Source organism: Gekko japonicus, unplaced genomic scaffold (assembly GCF_001447785.1).
Source record: "Gekko japonicus isolate JY-2015 unplaced genomic scaffold, Gekko_japonicus_V1.1 scaffold2656, whole genome shotgun sequence".
NCBI lineage: Eukaryota > Metazoa > Chordata > Lepidosauria > Squamata > Gekkonidae > Gekko > Gekko japonicus.
In genome coordinates, this window is record NW_015162032.1 from 3,464 (window position 1) to 20,550 (window position 17,087).

Below are 17,087 nucleotides of genomic sequence, written 5' to 3' on the forward strand. Positions count from 1 at the left end.
AGCCCACAACTCAGCTCGAAGGGAATTCGGGCATCCCTGTCGGATGTATTGCTGGGCTGCTGCGCTATCCTGCTCTGTTAAAACTAAAAAAAAGAAAATCGGATATTATTAGCATATACAAACAACATGCAAGCATGTTTCAAGGATGTATATATTGCATTAAAATGTTCCATTTCACGTCTCTTCAAGCTGGCCAAAAAGCCTGTTTTGGAACTATCCAATACAGGCCTGTAATATATACACACACACCGAGTGCAGAAAGGATCTTGGACACAAGTTTGTATTGTAGAATCATACAAAAGCTTTTAAGGTTAGAAGGGTGTTTTAAAGCAAGAAACGCTTGCGTACTTATGTTTATCCATTTACAAAATAGCCATCCACTTTTCTGCCCTCATTAGGGCCACCAGGGCAGCTAACAGATTACAAAAATACATTAAAATTGTCTTAAAGACCAAACAAGGACACACCATTAAAACAAGTTAAACCAAAGGTAAAGTACATATGCAAAAACATAAAAATAACAACTAAAACATAGGGTAGGAAAGGTGGCATTATTGAGAGAAAGCCGGACAAAACAAAACAGTGCAATCATAAGAACACTTTCCTGGGAGTAAGCATCACTGAACAGAGCTGAGTGATGGGAATTTTCACCAAGACCAGAAAATGGAACCCGTCTCAATGGTCTATCAACAGTTCCAATACTGAGGGACTTCCGGTTTATGGCGACACGCAGGCAGACGCATCTTCCGAACGTCCCGGGGATGCAAACTGCACACCAGCGTGTAGGAGGGGTTGCGACGGGTCGCGACCCCCCTGGAACCTTAGTAAAAGGCTCCTAGCCAGGGGGCTTTTGAGGGGCGACCTCTTCGATGGTGAAATGCCGGAGAATTGAGGCGCTCCTCCGCCCTGAAGGTCCTGCCACTGAGTGACCGTATGGTACGAGTGCTGCTGACCGGGACAAGCATTGGAGATCAGGCGGAAAACCCCCCGATGCTGAGCAAGGCTAGATGGGCCAACAATGAACTGTGAGTCGGGTCGAAGCGAGCATGAAGATAAAAAAAGAAAGCTGCCCACCCTATAAAGAGCGACGGGAAAGCGAGCGGGGGAGGTGGTTCCTCCAAACCGCATAGGTGAAACACGGATGAGGAGGGAGCGGAAAAATAAGCATTTAAACTTGTTTTAAGAGACTTACCAGAACGCAGATAAGCATTTGGGCGAATATCAGAGACTTGAGTAATTTTTTGTAAAGTAAACAAATCCAAAAAGATGGCGGGGAAGAAACCAGATAAAGAAAAGCTGTTGAAACCGAAATCGTGGGTAGTCCTTGAATGGAAGAGGCTACCGAGCTCTCAAAACTGTTGGCTGATTCCTTGCGCCCTCTGCTGGAGGAGATATCAAGCTACAACTGTCAACAATCGGGCAGAGTTTGGCATCACAGCAGTTGCAATTGACTCAATCATTAAAAGCAATGGAGCAAATGGGAGAGAAGGTGAAGAAAATGGATGCCAACACTAAAATAGTTAAGAAAAAGGTGCAAAAGCTGGAGATGAAGCAAGCCACGGAAGAGTCAAAACTTTTACAGCTGCAAATGGAGAAAGCAAATTTGGTTCTTCGGTTTCAAGGGGTCCCGGAAATTAAAGGAGAGAATCGGAGTGAAGCAATAGCCCCAATGACAGATTGGTCAGCGGATCAACCCAAGTTTAAATCCCCACTTCTACTGTGGGTGAAAATGTATAGCTTGGGTGCAAAGTCTCAGCTATGCAAACATGTTTTGCTAATTTTTTGCCATCTGTAATTCCTTGCACGTTTTCAAAAGCTACTTTTTAGGGATCTACATAGTGGAATATTTGCAGATCGTTTCTAAACGGCTGGGTATTATTGCCTACCTATAAATCCATTGGACCACCACTGAACAGGCAGATTTTTTCCTTCTACTCTTTAGGGTAGGCTGATATTATGTGATGGATGTGTGCATGGTGAGGGTTTTCTAAGTGTCGTTCCATTCTAGCTGCTTGTGACGCATACGTCTACACTTATACAAACTATCTGCATACCAGCTTCTACACAGAAGCGTCAAGCAAGTGTCTAAAATTGAACAGAAAATTGCAGATGAAAGCTCAATAGTTTTGTGAAATATTATCAATACCTCCCTATCCAGACTGCCAATACCACTCTTAAAACACTTTTAATTTCAAATAATCCAATGACCCAACAGTCTTGGACGACTACACTTAAATAGTCAACCCTGAAGACATATACATATGTCTTGAATTTTCAAAAACACATCTTGTGATTAAGTTTAAGTACTGTATTGATTTCTTTCCTCTCCACCAGAACATTCAACTTTACCACAATCTTGCATCCTTCCCCGTTACTTCATCTACATTACAATTCTTGTATTGGTATCCTTTTTTCCCAAAGCAACTAATACATTTCCCTGTGGTAATGCATCAAAGGGTTTTCTGAAGTCCAAGCCAATAGGAATACATGCTTCTCCCACATCGAGGAAGACAGCTGAGTTTCTTGCACTGATATTTAATTAACTCCATGTGATAAAATCGGTTTCCCTCTCCCCTTTTGGCTAGCTTACTTTCTTTACCAGAAACTGAAAATGCACGAGTTGGTAGATAAAAAGTCTTGTTTGATAAAAGAAAATTAATAATTTTTCGACCCTTCCTCTTTCTATAAATTGAGAAACATTGTATGTTAAAGTCAAGGAAAAGGTTTTGGTGTACAAGCAATTCAATTTCCCTACATGGGCTTCTCAGAGTTACCTGCCTATGGGATGGATCCAGCCAACTTTTCCCCTCAATTTCACCTAAGGCCACTCTTTATTACGGGCCCCATCACATGTAGTTTTTGCCTAGGATCCCCAGCATACCCGTTTTAGTGGTCACAGAGGACACCTTCCTCTCGTTTTCACCAGCGTACATACTGGTTGGATCTGACTCTGCATATCCACGATACTGCATTTCCCTAATAGAAAAGGTTACACTCCTGTCTGTCATGATGACAGATGGTTCCAGACCCATTATCGATTTAACCCCCATCTTAATTGGATGACTTTTCACAGTAGAAATAAATTTATATTGGCGGACGTAGTGCCTGCCTTTGCCCTGACCTGGAAGATCTTGGCAAGCCCAATCTCATCAGAGCTTGGAAGCTCTGCAGGGCCGGTCCTCGTTAGCACTCGGACGGGAGACCACCAAGGAAGTGTAGGACTGTTCCCCATCTCTTTCGTAACCGTGAGCTGTAGTTGACTCCCTTGTCTGGAAAACCTTATGGGGTCGCTGTAAATCAGCTGCAATTTGACAGCACTTTACACAGACACAGTGCCCACATTACAGATGTGTGGATTAGCACGAGGGCCAGTCCGCAGTAATGGCCTTATTGATGTGCGGACTCCAAAATGGAAAATATTCTTAGAATCAAGAATGAACCATCTTTGTGACTGGGCACAGAAACTCCTCAGCAATTATGGTAAGAGATTCCTGCTCATAAGTCTCCCCCCACACTCATTAATCTTTTAAAGGACAGGATTTCAGTTTATTAGGAGAAGCACAGCTGAAAACAGCAGAAGCATCAAAATGCATCTCACAGTTACTAAAGGCACGGGGAGCTGACTACAGTGTTTTCCGATTGTCATCGAGACAAAGCAAGAAATCACGCCTCGAGTCTGAAAAGCGGAAAATAACAATGCACAGGCCACTAGGTACTGGCTGGCAGAATAAGTGTTAAGCCAAACATCAGTACATGCAAAGAAGGTGGGAAGAGATATGATATCCTAGACATCAAATTGAGAGAAATTCCTACTTCATAGACAGAGCAACAGGGAAGACCCGCCCTACTCAAAGGGAGTCCAAGATGGTAAGGTTTAATGTCATAAACAGAAATTCTCTCAGAAATGAGTCTATTTACAAAAGAAATGAAAAACAGTCAGATCTCTTCGAAGTGCTTGAGAGTTATTGAAAACTCCAGTGATACACACTGAGATAGAAGGCAGGTCACAAAATTTACTCCCTAGAAGGTGCCATTGTGAATAAAAAGCACAGTCAAGGGACGTAAAAAGGTGAGGTTTCCTGTAAAAAAGGAAGCCTTGTACAGTCAGAGAGAACAACAAACTCTGTGGGCTGGTAACAGGGCAAGAGACATATTACTAAAATTAGAATGACAATTCTAAAAATGACTTTAAATACATCAGTATCAGGAAACCAACTAGGAAGTTGGTTTGACCACAATGTGATAAAGAATAATTCTTTCCATAGTGCAGAAGATACCAATGCCTGAACTACTTTTATAGTGGTGGATCTCTGAAGAATTAAGACATACAGAGAAGACAGATGACATTCTACAGCTAATGGATAAAATAAAACTCAACAAGTCACCAGATTCGTGCTGCATATACCAGAGAGTTATTAAAGAAATTGTTGATCTTCCTACTCAAGTATGTAATTTGTTACTTAAAGTCTTCTTGCCAGAGGAATGTAAAGTGGCCAGTCTAACACCAAATTTCTGAGAGGGTTCCAAGGAGGGTTAGAAATTATAGACCAGTTAGGCCAATATGGATCACTGCCTTGTCGTGGCGAGGGGGCTTGCGCAGTTCAATGAAGCTGTGGGCTATGCCGTGAAGGGCCACCCAAGACGGACAGGCCACAGCAGAGAACTCAGACCAAGCGTGATCCACCTGGAGAAGGAAATGGCAACCCACTCCAGTATTTTTGCCAAGAAAACCCCATGGACAGTATCAAAAGGCTAAAAGATATGGCGCCGGAAGATGAGCCCCTCAGGTCGGAAGGTGTCCAATATGCTACTGAGGAAGAGCAGAGGGCAAGTACAAGTAACCCCAGAAAGAGTGAAGCGGCTGGGCCAAAGCCGAAAGGACCCTCAGTTGTGGATGTGTCTGATGGTGAAAGGAAAGTCCGATGCTGCAAAGAACAATACTACATAGGAACCTGGAATGTAAGATCTATGAATCAAGGTAAGCTTGACGTGGTCAAAAATGAGATGGCAAGACTGAACATCGATATCCTAGGAATCAGTGAACTAAAGTGGACAGGAATGGGCGAATTTAACTCAGAAGACCATTATATCTACTACTGTGGCCAGGAATCTCGTAGAAAAAATGGTGTGGCCTTTATAGTCAACAAGAGAGTGCAAAAGGCAGTACTGGGATACAATCTCAAAAATGACAGAATGATTTCTGTCCGATTCCAAGGCAAACCATTCAACATCACAGTAATTCAAGTCTATGCCCCAACCACTGATGCAGAAGAGGCTGAAGTGGACCGGTTCTATGAAGACCTACAACACCTCCTAGAACTAACACCAAAAAATGATGTCCTCATCATCATAGGGGACTGGAATGCTAAAGTAGGAAGTGAAAAGGTAACTGGAATAACAGACAAGTTTGGCCTTGGAAAGCAAAATGAAGCAGGGCAAAGGTTAACAGAGTTTTGTCAAGAGAACACACTGGTCATAGCGAACACCCTTTTCCAACAACCTAAGAGGCGACTCTACACATGGACATCACCAGATGGGCAACACCGAAATCAGATTGACTATATAATTTGCAGTCAAAGATGGAGAAGCTCTATCCAGTCAGTAAAAACAAGACCTGGAGCTGACTGTGGTTCAGATCATGAGCTACTCATTGCAAAATTCAGACTTAAACTGAAGAAAATTGGGAAAACCACGAGGCCATTCAGGTTTGACCTAGATCGCATCCCTGATGAATATACAGTAGAGGTGAAGAATAGATTCAAGGGTCTGGATTTGATAGATAGAGTGCCTGAAGAACTATGGACAGAGGTTCGTGACATCGTACAGGAGGCAGCAATCACCACCATACCAAAGAAAAAGAAATGCAAGAAAGCAAAATGGCTTTCTGATGAGGCTTTACAAATAGCAGAGGAAAGAAGGAAAGCGAAAGGCAAAGGCGAAAAGGAAAGATTTACCCAACTGAACGCAGATTTCCAGAGAACAGCAAGGAGAGATAAGGAGGCCTTCCTGAATGAACAGTGCAAAGTAATAGAAGAAAACAATAGAATGGGAAGGACTAGAGATCTCTTCAAGAAAATTGGAGAAATCAAGGGAGCGTTCCATGCAAAGCTGGCCATGATAAAGGACAAAAACGGTAGGGACCTAACAGAAGCAGAAGAGATTAGGAAAAGATGGCAAGAATACACAGAAGAACTATACAAGAAAGACCTCAATGTCCTTGACAAACACGACGGTATAATCACTGACCTTGAGCCAGACATCCTGGAATGTGAAGTTAAATGGGCCTTAGAAAGCATTACTAACAACAAAGCTAGTGGAGGTGATGGTATTCCAGCTGAGCTATTCAAAGTCTTAGAAGATGATGCTGTTAAAGTTCTGCACTCCATTTGCCAGCAAATTTGGAAAACGCAACAGTGGCCACAGGATTGGAAAAGATCAGTATACATTCCAATCCCAAAGAAGGGCAATGCCAAGGAATGTTCAAACTATCGCACAATTGCACTCATATCACACGCTAGCAAGGTCATGCTCAAGATCCTACAAGCTAGGCTTCAACAGTACGTGGATAGAGAACTACCAGAAGTACAAGCTGGGTTTCGAAGAGGTAGAGGAACTAGAGATCAAATTGCCAACATTCGCTGGATTATGGAGAAAGCAAGAGAGTACCAGAAAAATATCTACTTCTGCTTCATTGACTATGCTAAAGCTTTTGACTGTGTGGATCACAACAAACTATGGCAGGTCCTTAAAGAGATGGGAGTACCAGACCACCTCACATGTCTCTTGAGAAACCTGTATAAGGGCCAAGAAGCGACAGTTAGAACCGGATACGGAACAACTGATTGGTTCAGCATAGGAAAAGGAGTACGACAAGGATGTATACTGTCACCTTGCTTATTTAATATATATGCAGAGTACATCATGCGAAATGCTGGCCTGGATGAATCACAAGCGGGAATTAAGATTGCTGGGGAAAAGATCAACAACCTCAGATATGCAGATGATACCACTCTAATGGCTGAAAGTGAAAAGGATCTAAAGAGCCTCTTGCTCAGAGTAAAAGAGGAGAGCGCAAAAGTGGGCTTGAAGCTCAACATCAAAAAAACTAAGATCATGGCATCCGGCCCCATCACTCCTTGGCAAATAGAAGGGGAAGTCGTGGAAGTAGTGACAGACTTCACGTTCCTGGGATCCCAGATCACTGCAGACTGTGACTGCAGCCATGAAATTAAAAGACGCCTGCTCCTTGGGAGGAAAGCGATGGCGAACCTAAACAGCATGATAAAAAGTAGAGACATCACCCTGCCAACAAAAGTCCGCATGGTCAAAGCAATGGTATTCCCAGTAGTCATGTATGGCTGTGAGAGTTGGACTATAAGGAAGGCCGAGCGCCGAAGAATAGATTCTTTTGAACTATGGTGCTGGAGAAGACTCTTGAGAGTCCCTTGGACTGCAAGAAGAACAAATCAGTCAATCCTCAAAGAAATCAACCCTGACTGTTCCCTGGAAGGCCAGATAATGAAACTGAAGCTCAAATACTTTGGCCACCAAATGAGAAGGGAGCACTCACTGGAAAAGACCCTGATGCTGGGAAAGATTGAAGGTCAAAGAAGACGGGGACGGCAAAGGATGAGATGGTTAGACAGTGTCAGCGATGCAACGAACATGAAATTGAGCCAACTTCGGAGGACGGCGGAAGACAGGAGAGCCTGGCGGGAGATTGTCCATGGGGTCGCGAAGAGTCGGACTCGACTGTGCGACTGAACAACAACAACTAGGCCAATATTTGTTTTGGGGAAATCAGTGAGTAGCATTATTAAAGAAAGAATTATTAAACATATAGAAGAACACGAATCAGCACGGCATTGTAAAGAAAATGCCTCAATAACCCATGTCAACAAAAACATACATAAGGATGATCCAAACAACACTGTGTACTTAGAATTCAAAAAGTCTTTTCCTGAAGTAAATTTAGCAGTCACGAGACAAGAGGGAAGATTCTCTCGTGGCTGAAGAAGAGAAAGTTGAGGACAGGAATAAGCGGTTCTCACAATGGAGGGAAGTATGCAACACTATTTTCCAAATAGCCCAGGGGAGAGAAGTTATTTGCCGCTTTTGGTGCTGCACATCCATGGAAAACTGCATGTGCAGCTCCAGAACAGAACAGAAATCTTTATTACGGCTCGTAACCAGCACAAACAGTCCAACCATAGCATATTCCAAGCATACATACATCTAGCTCAAATAATTCAAAATAATACACTACATTAGCCTGGGAGTCTTTAAGTTACACATTTAAGGAATCTTTCCCAATTCTATAAGCTGCAGCCATAAATTTGGCGCATGCTAATGTTACCTGTGGATTTGCATCTATCATAAGTGTAATATTAATATCAGAGTCCGGACGCCCTAAAAGCCTTTCCCGTATGGGTTGAATATATATAGCTTGCAGGGCTATTTTTGGGCAGGAACACACAGGAACGGAGTTCCGGCTGGCTCCTGAGGTGGCCACGCCCAGCAGGAAGGAACTCATTAGCATAATAGGCCACACCTAACAGCAGAAGCTCATTAGAATTGGCTACATTAGGGGTGTGTGGCCTAACATGCAAAGACGTTCCTGCTACAAAAAAAGCCCAGGGTTTTGACAACAAACAAAGTAAACAGAATAAGAAGCAAAAGGTGGGTGTGGCAACATGGGGGTGTGGCCTAATATGCCAATGAGCTGTGATGTCAGGGGTGTGGCCTAATAGGCTAATGGGTTTCTGCTGTTGGATGTGGCCTATTATGCTAATGAGTTCCTGCTGGGCTTTTTCTACAAAAAGAGCCCTGAGTATATTTTGATAGAACCCACATGCAAGCAAAATATGATTGATCGTATCAGCCTCTCCAATACCACAAGGACAAATACGCCCAGCCAGGGGTATCTTCTCGTAGCGACCTATTACTACCTCAGAAGAGAAAATATCACAATGAGCCATAGAGAAGGCCCTTCGATGGGATGGAATCACCAAATTCATCAGGTATGGAGCTGGAACGTGTGCAGCTCCAAAATGGGGCAAATAACTACCCCCTCCCCAGGCATTTCGGCTCGGGAAAACTGCACGGAGGGGAAGCAAGAGCCTCTCGGAATTCCTGTCATTCCCCAAACCCAAAGCTGAACTGGGCCTCTGCAGACTTTTTAAAAGCCATTTCCTCACAGCCGCTTTATCTTTTCCTCCTTGTGCAGCCTTGATGTACGAATTCTATTTTCTCCTTTCTGTAGAACGTTGGATGAATAAGAAAAAGGGGGTTTTTTTGTTTTAACACTTAATGTCACCCATCCTAACTAGGCTCTCCCTGGTTCCTATGCGTAGGCATTATGCAGGGAGGCCAGAGGTACCCTTTAAGATAGCTGAGTGAACCTGCACCGATGACCTTATGGCTCGAATCAAAGAAATGATCCAAGGCTGTGGGCTGTGTCAGCACTCTTGGCTCAAAGCTCTCCTCAACTAGAGAAAAGAGCCATATGCGGCAACTGGAAGTCCATCTGAGCCCCTCTATGGTGATCAGACACTATATAAATATTAGGAACCAGACCTTCTGTCCTTCACTAAATCAACAGAGCAGCATCTTTTTACCTGCTCTGAGCCAGTTTGGTGTAGTGGTTAAGTGCGCGGACTCTAATCTGGGAGAACCGGTTTTGATTCCCCACTCCTCCACTTGCACCTGATGGGTGACCTCGGGCAAGCCATAGTTCTGTCAGGGCTCTTCTTGAAAAAGAGCAGTTTCTGTCAAGAGCTCTCTCAGCCCCGCCTACCTCACCAGGTGTCTGTTGTGGGGAGGGGACGGGAAAGGAGTTTGGAAGCCACTCTGAGACACCTTTGGGTAGTGAAGGGCGGGGTATAAATCCAATCTCTTCTCTTCTTCTTCTGCTGCATCCCAACCTCCATCTGGCCTGGATGAGCGAAAGGCCACCCACACCTGACAACTTGGGTGTGACGTCCCTTTTCCACTCACACAGGGTGCCTACCACCCTCTACAACCTCTCTTATTCCAGTTATGGGTTATAAGTAGGTCAGGACATCACATTCACCACCCTGCTTGTCTCTTTTGAAATCTACAGAGAGTCATGACCATCTCACACAGTCTCTCTCACTTCCAGGGAAATCCACAGAAAGGGTAGCCCAGCCCCCTTTAATAATTAGCCCTCACTCCCACAGAGCTATTGGTGCTGGAGCTCAAACACTGTTCCAGTCACTCGCTGCCACCAGTAATTTATATCCTATAAGGTATGTGTGCGGACCGAGACACTAAATTGTGTGTGTGTGCTTCTTCCCCTTTAGACACACAGTCCATAGGGTTAATCAAAACAAGAAACTTTTATTTATGATAAAGAACAAAACACTAAGGAAAGTAACGTTTCACTTCCATTGAACTTTTGAACTGAGGTCCTATTCCCCAAACTGGGATCCTTTTGTCACAGATTTACTATTTTCAGCCTCCTCTAAGCAGCTCTTCTACACAGTTCCATTCAGATAGAAAACCCCTTTTCACCTCATCTCCTATGCTGTCAACTTCTCTGCTACTAACTCCCAACTGTCGTTTTCCACTGCTCTCCCCCCCCCTCAACATTCCATCACAGACATCACACATGAAGCTGCCTTATACTGAATTAGACCATGGGTCCATCAGTGTCAGTATTGTCTACTCAGACCGGCAACAGCTCTCCAAGATCTCAGGCGGAGGGAGGTCTTTCACATCACCGACTGCTTGTTCCTTTTAACCGGAGATGCCGGGGATTGAACCTGGGACCTTCTGCATCTGAAACACAGAGGATCTACCACTGAGCCACCGCTGTCTGCTCTCATTGGCTACTCTTAGGGAGAAGCGGACACTAGGTAACTATCAGCTACCAGAAAAGCAATCCAAATATGCTAAGCCTATCAGCCTGTTCTATTTGTGTCCTAGCCCCTCTTTACATTATAAATACATTTAATGAATGTATTGAAAGCATAGGTCCACGAGGACCTTCTTCTTTCAGGAAGTGAGACAAAGATGGCAGCTGGTTCAAGGGACACAAAACTCATCTGACATAAATGCCGAAAGCCTCAGTTGGATAAAGGGGAGAGGGTTGCTGCCCTACAGTTTTCTAGTCCAGATGGCACCTAGTTTAATTTTCTCCCACCTCCTGAGGCACAAAAAAAGAAAATCCCGCCCTACCGAGTAAAGGTTTATGATACAGAAAGGCAGCAAACAGGAGTGGGAGCAGACGTACTACCATGGATGTCTCTTTTGCTGATTCCTGGCCAGGTGCAAAGCAAACCAGGCATGGCTTAACAGTGGCTGTAGGCCAAGCTAATCAGTGTTCACTGGCCGAGCGACTGAAATGAACGTTAAGGCTATCCAATTAGCAGCCAGTCAAAGATAGCTCAGCAGTGACAGATGCCTTGTTTAAAAGCTGTCTGGGATCACGATGCAGCTTCTGCTCAGTTTGAACTCTGAGGCCTCCCTCACGTCAGCCAAGGCATTTCTTTGGGAGTAAAGGGGTCATGGGTGCCACCCACAGAGGGCGCTAAAGAAAGGGGGAGAGAGAAAGAGGGTCGTAAAGAAGAACACAGAAGGGATAAAGTCAGGCATGAGCTAATGAGCAACTTTGCATTAGAAGTAGAAATGTTCCCAACACTTTGCCACTTTATTGTAAGAGAATGAAAACTGTTCGTGTCAATTAAGAAACAAATATTCAATGAGGAACTAGCTGCACACTCTGAAAGAACAGTTAGGAAAGCCAAAGCTCAGTATGAGCTTAGGCTAGTGAGAGATGCTAAAAATGACAAAAAAGGGCTATTTTCTTATGTTCAAAGTAAGAACAGGCTTCCTCAGGATGTGGGTGGGCTCCCCTTCTTTGGAGGTTTTCAAACAGAGGCGAGATGGCCATCTGACGGCAACGCTGATTTCTATGAACTTAGGCAGCTCATGAGAAGGAGGGCAGGGAGGGCTGGATCATTGCTTAGTTCTCGTGGCCCTTCCTGACACGCCCAGGGAAATGCTGATCGCCACGCTGGGGTCAGGAAGCAATGTTTCTCCAAGCTGGTTTGGCCAGGGATCCTGGAAGGGTTTTTTTCATCTTCTGGGCCTGGAACCGGGGTCACTGGGGATGGGGGGGGGGAAAGAGGTATTTGTGAATCTCCTGCACTGTGCAGGGGGTTGGACTAGATGACGCTGGAGTCCCTTCCAACGCTATGATTCTGTGATTATAGAAACAGAGAGCCCTTGATTCCATTCCATGAGAATCTCATTTTCTTTAATCAAGGACAGGAAAACTTTCAATCCGACAGGTAAAATAATGACTTGTTGGAAAGGGGATGGCTACACACCCCACCTGGTGGGGTGACTCGGTGCTTGCAGCATTCATTCAGTTCAGCAGCAACAATTAACCATCTATCAGAATTAAGGTTATATTATCTTCTGATGCACAGGCATAAGCCCCATTAAGACTAATGAGCATTCACTGTGCACGGAAGGGAGAAGACACTTTGGTGATTTTTCAATGACATTCAGAACAGGAATCCAACTCTTTGGCATAAAGCCGCATGTATGCCTCTGCGCATGCGTGCTTCCCATTTTGCTTTTAATAAACCAACTGTGCGGTTCTTTATTGGGAAACTGCTGGCAAGTCTGAACAAAATAAAGGAAACCAACAGAGATTCTTCAATACTCGCAACTTGTTACAGCCCTTATCCGAGTCTTACCTTTTTGGCCAATACGTCCATGTTCATTTTCAAAGAGTTCTGTAAGAGCAAGCAAAAATAAGGTACAAATTAAAAACTTTTGATTCTTTAACATGGAAATATTCAATTCCGCTAACCTGAATTACTTCTTTATGTATAATTAGTAATAACAGCAAGGTTGAACTTTGGCTTGTCAAGCTCTATTTATTCATTCCTTTTTATTTGAAAACACGGCACCATACATGGAACAGAACATATTCTTCCAAAGTGCACTTAAATGTTTCTTGGAGTTTCCATCTCAGAAAAATAGAACCTGTATGTCCCTCCAAATTGCTTTTTGAACCCCTACCCCGCAGTCTGAACTGCAATTCACAGTGAGAGGTTGTGAGTGCCCATTTCTGAAAAGCAAACTTGACTACTTCTCTCTTCTTCCCCATAACCTCTTCCGTTTCCTCAAAGCTACCCCCACTTTAAAAGTTTTTCTTTTTTCTCTCAAGTAACACGGGATGCATAATTTGCCTTAATTTTCAAGACTCTGGTGAACCTTCAATGAAAACTGGATAGCTCTAGCGGACTTTCAAGTAAAGTTGCCCTTCCATGGTTTTATGATGATTTGCATTCATTGTAAAAAGACCAAGATAAAGTTAACAGGACAACAGCAACATTATTAAGTTTATGCTGCAATAATTCTTATGTCTGTATGCTTATTTCCATCACTAGATGGGCACCTCACTTCCAAACTGCAAATGTATCGACTGTCAAGAGCCCCAACTGCAAACAATACTCTAACTGGTTTACTGATCAGCAGTGCATCAGTAGACTGAAACAGACCAAGGTGATGTTTAAAACACACCCACCCACCCACACACAATACTGGAGAACGAGATTTCAATGCCGCAATAAAATCATTCATCTCTATAATATAACAGTATTTTTATTACTTCTTACCCTTATAGATTCAAAAAAGCAACTTTTCAGGAACTTTTAAATTTATGGTATTTTATCAGGGTGTTTATTAATAGATGATATTTCATTCTTACAGAACAAAATCAAGCACTGTACAAAATACAAGGTGAAAACACAAGCTGTACAGAATTCAATACAGAAGATAATACGTAACTGAGAATCTACAAGTGTATCGTGTGATATACCAAGTTCTATTAAAAATACTGGATGGCCTGTCATGTACACACACATGTGTTGTGTGAAGCATAGCTCCTGCTTCTGACTGAGGCAGTTAATGTACATCTAGGATGAACATCTTCTGATGGGAAGTGTGCACAGGAAGCTAGCTTGTCTGAAAGAAGGCTATGTCACACCTCTTGTTCTCAACACCTAGGTTCTTAAAGACACAGGAAATTTCCTTTGCAACTAAGAGCACTCAACCGTGTGACACACACACACCCCAAAAAGTTTTCAAGTCCAGCCCCCTGCACAATGCAGGAAATTCACAACTACCTTCCCCAGCGACCCCCTGTTGTATGCCCAGAGAAAGGCAAATAACCTCCAGTATCCCTGGGTCAATCTGGCTGGGAGGAAAATTCCTTCCTGATCACAAACTGCCCATCAGCATTACCTTGTGCATGTAAGAATGGGCCACAGAAGCTAAGCACTGATTCGTCTCTTTCTGCCCTCCCTCTCATGATCTGCCTGATCAGTGAACACCAGGCTCCGAAGGGTTCACAGAAACATACAGTTCTGCGTCTTCAAGCGTCCCTGCCATCTGAGGCTATATGGGCAGCAACCCGAGAAAGGGTCTTCTTGGTCACAGCACTGAAACTCTCTCCCCTGGGAGATTCATATGGCCCTCTGTCTGTCTGTCTGTCTGTCTGTCTGTCTGTCATCGAAAGGCTTTTGGGTTTGTCTGGCATTCCATCACTAACTCTTATCAGCCAACCTCCCTGTTTGTATGTTTATATACTTTATTGTTTTCAATATTCTATATATATATCTTTATTCTAAAAACTGTCTTAATGTTTGAGATGCCTGAAAAGTTTACTGTTTGCCACCTTGGGAACCCCAAGCTGGGTGGAAAGACTGCATGGAAATGTTTTAAATAAATAAATAAAGGCATATTAGATAAATGAATATTGTTCAATCAGGTTTCTCACTTGTAGATACAAGATGTTTATTGTGTTAGCTTCCAGCCATAGCAAACATTTAAAAAAGAGTACAGCATAACATAAAAAACTACAGGTAACCATTAAAATCTAAATATCCATTAAAACTAACAATACTATTCAATTATACGTACATAAAATACCCCATACAAATTATTAGTGGATACCATTGATCTATTATTAATCACATCTAGCCAGATTTTCCTCCTGTTAATGGCCATCCATCCGTATTTCACCACCTTAAGGGTAATTTCCCTATTCCTATTGTCTAACATTACTGCGAGGCAGTCCCTTCTACTTTTGCCTGGCAGGCTATCGATTATAGGTTTAATATACATTTCCCTAAGATACTGGTATATTTTACAGTCAAAGACTACAATGTAATATTAAGAAATGTTAACATGTTTTGCCATTTTTGATCAAAAAGGGGCTTCTGGCTTAGTCTTTTGCAGCAAAGGAAGATACAAGAGCCCTCTTCAGATCTGGTTTTGGCAACCGTCCCTTTCACGAGCCCCGACCTGGACGGCCCAGGCTAGCCCAGCCTAATCCGATCTCGGCAGCTAAGCAGGGCCTGGCTAGTATTTGGATGGGAGACCCACCAAGGAATGCCAGGATCGTGATGCGGAGACAGGCAATGGCCAACCATCTCCGAGCGTCTCTTGCCTTGAAAACCCTACAAGGTAAGCCATCAGTCAGCTTTGGCTCGATGGCAGAAAAACGTTTCCCCATGAATTTCTGAGAGAATAATCTTAAAGCGGAAAGATTTATGGATCAAATGTTTAATGTAAAAAAGAAGCAGAAGGAAAAGAATTTAAAAACGGATGTGGAGGAGGAAGAAGAAAAAGAGGAGGAGTCCTACTCACAGGACTCAACAAGCCAAATTTCCTCGTCATCAGAATCATCTGAATCCGAGAAAGGAGCAGCCGCTCCCAAACTGCAGAAAACGAAGAAATCTAAGAAGAAAAGACTCTAAAACTAAAGCATGAGTGCTAAGGGCAGTAACTGTGCTAAGCTAATAACTTTATACTTTTTATAATCAAACTAATCTCTGTATAACCAGTACTAATAGGTTAAAAAGATCTATTTTTAAACTTTTCAGATCGTGATTTGTATTAGTCTTTATCCCTTCCCCATATCCAGTAGGAGATTTAGAATAGAATCGTAGTTTTTCCTCTCCCTATCCAGTAGATTATATGTATCTAGAATTCCCTTACCCATTTCCCATAGAAATAGTGATAGGGCATTAGTATTCCTTTCCCCATTCCATATATGTAGTGTGTAGAAAATACAAAAATAAAAAAATTCCCCTTTGGGGGGCAAAAAAAAAAAAAAAATTCTGAGAGAATAATCTTAACCATACTATATCAGACGAATTCCTTACTGTAAAACAAGCCACGCTTACCTGGAGGGACTTGTGCAGAGTCATCAATATCCAACTGACCTGTATTTAAGTCTAGTTCACTGAAATATTCTTTCTTAAGACAGAAAGAAAGCACAGGCATAGAATAAAACAGCAAATATTTTCTTAACAAGTATGGAGACTTCCTATCTACATCCCAAATGAGCTTCCAACTGCTCCAAACTATATCCAAATAGGAAGTTATTTTATACTGAAGGACCAATATCCACCTGGCCCAGGGCTTTGATTAATCTCCAGGATGTCTGCCAGAGGTCTTCCCCAGGCCTACCATCTGTGACCATTTAACTGGAGACTGAACATGGAGCAGTAAAAGAACTGTCCACTCCCACTCCAGAGTATTATAAGCTCACCACCTCAACTAGAAATAAAATGAAGAAACAGAATTTTGTACATAGTCTAGCAACCAGAAATCATTAAGATCTACCTTCGAGCTGAATGTTTTCTTTACAGATGCTGACTGAAAGACTGAAGAATAGCCCTCAAAGGAGGCTAATACATATGTCTCGACACTATTCAATATTTCCAAAAATGTAAAACACAGCTATTTCACTATCTTAATAATGAACAGCTTCCTTCTTTCCTATATATTTTAGAGAAGAAATCAACTTTACAAATAAAGACACTTACCAGTTCAGGAATGTCCTTCACTTTCAGTGGAACCTGAATCAACCCCAAGTGGTTTCTGAAACTAGGTGGTTCGCTGGTTTCATAATTTGGACTGCGGAGATTCATCAGTACCTTCAACAAGAATGCCATGTGAGTATTTTATAGGTGGGTATCAACAATTTACCAACAGCATAAACCTTTGAAGATCTCTACGAAAGTAACGACATTGAGTTG

At 42.8% G+C, this 17,087-nt stretch overlaps 1 protein-coding gene across 1 annotated transcript in view; it reads right to left on the minus strand.

Annotated features, from left to right (window-relative positions):
• Nucleotides 1–17,087, minus strand: part of LOC107105562 (TBC1 domain family member 19-like) — a gene marked incomplete at its 3' end in the record, with an annotated part of 79,051 nt that overhangs the window by 2,753 nt on the left and 59,211 nt on the right. Inside the window, exons 8-11 of the mRNA XM_015405557.1 lie at nucleotides 16,875–16,985; nucleotides 16,230–16,302; nucleotides 12,729–12,767; nucleotides 4–83 (exon numbers count right to left, since the gene is read on the minus strand). Of these exons, the coding sequence (XP_015261043.1) occupies nucleotides 4–83; nucleotides 12,729–12,767; nucleotides 16,230–16,302; nucleotides 16,875–16,985 (303 nt within the window). The remainder of the gene's footprint in view (nucleotides 1–3; nucleotides 84–12,728; nucleotides 12,768–16,229; nucleotides 16,303–16,874; nucleotides 16,986–17,087) is intronic.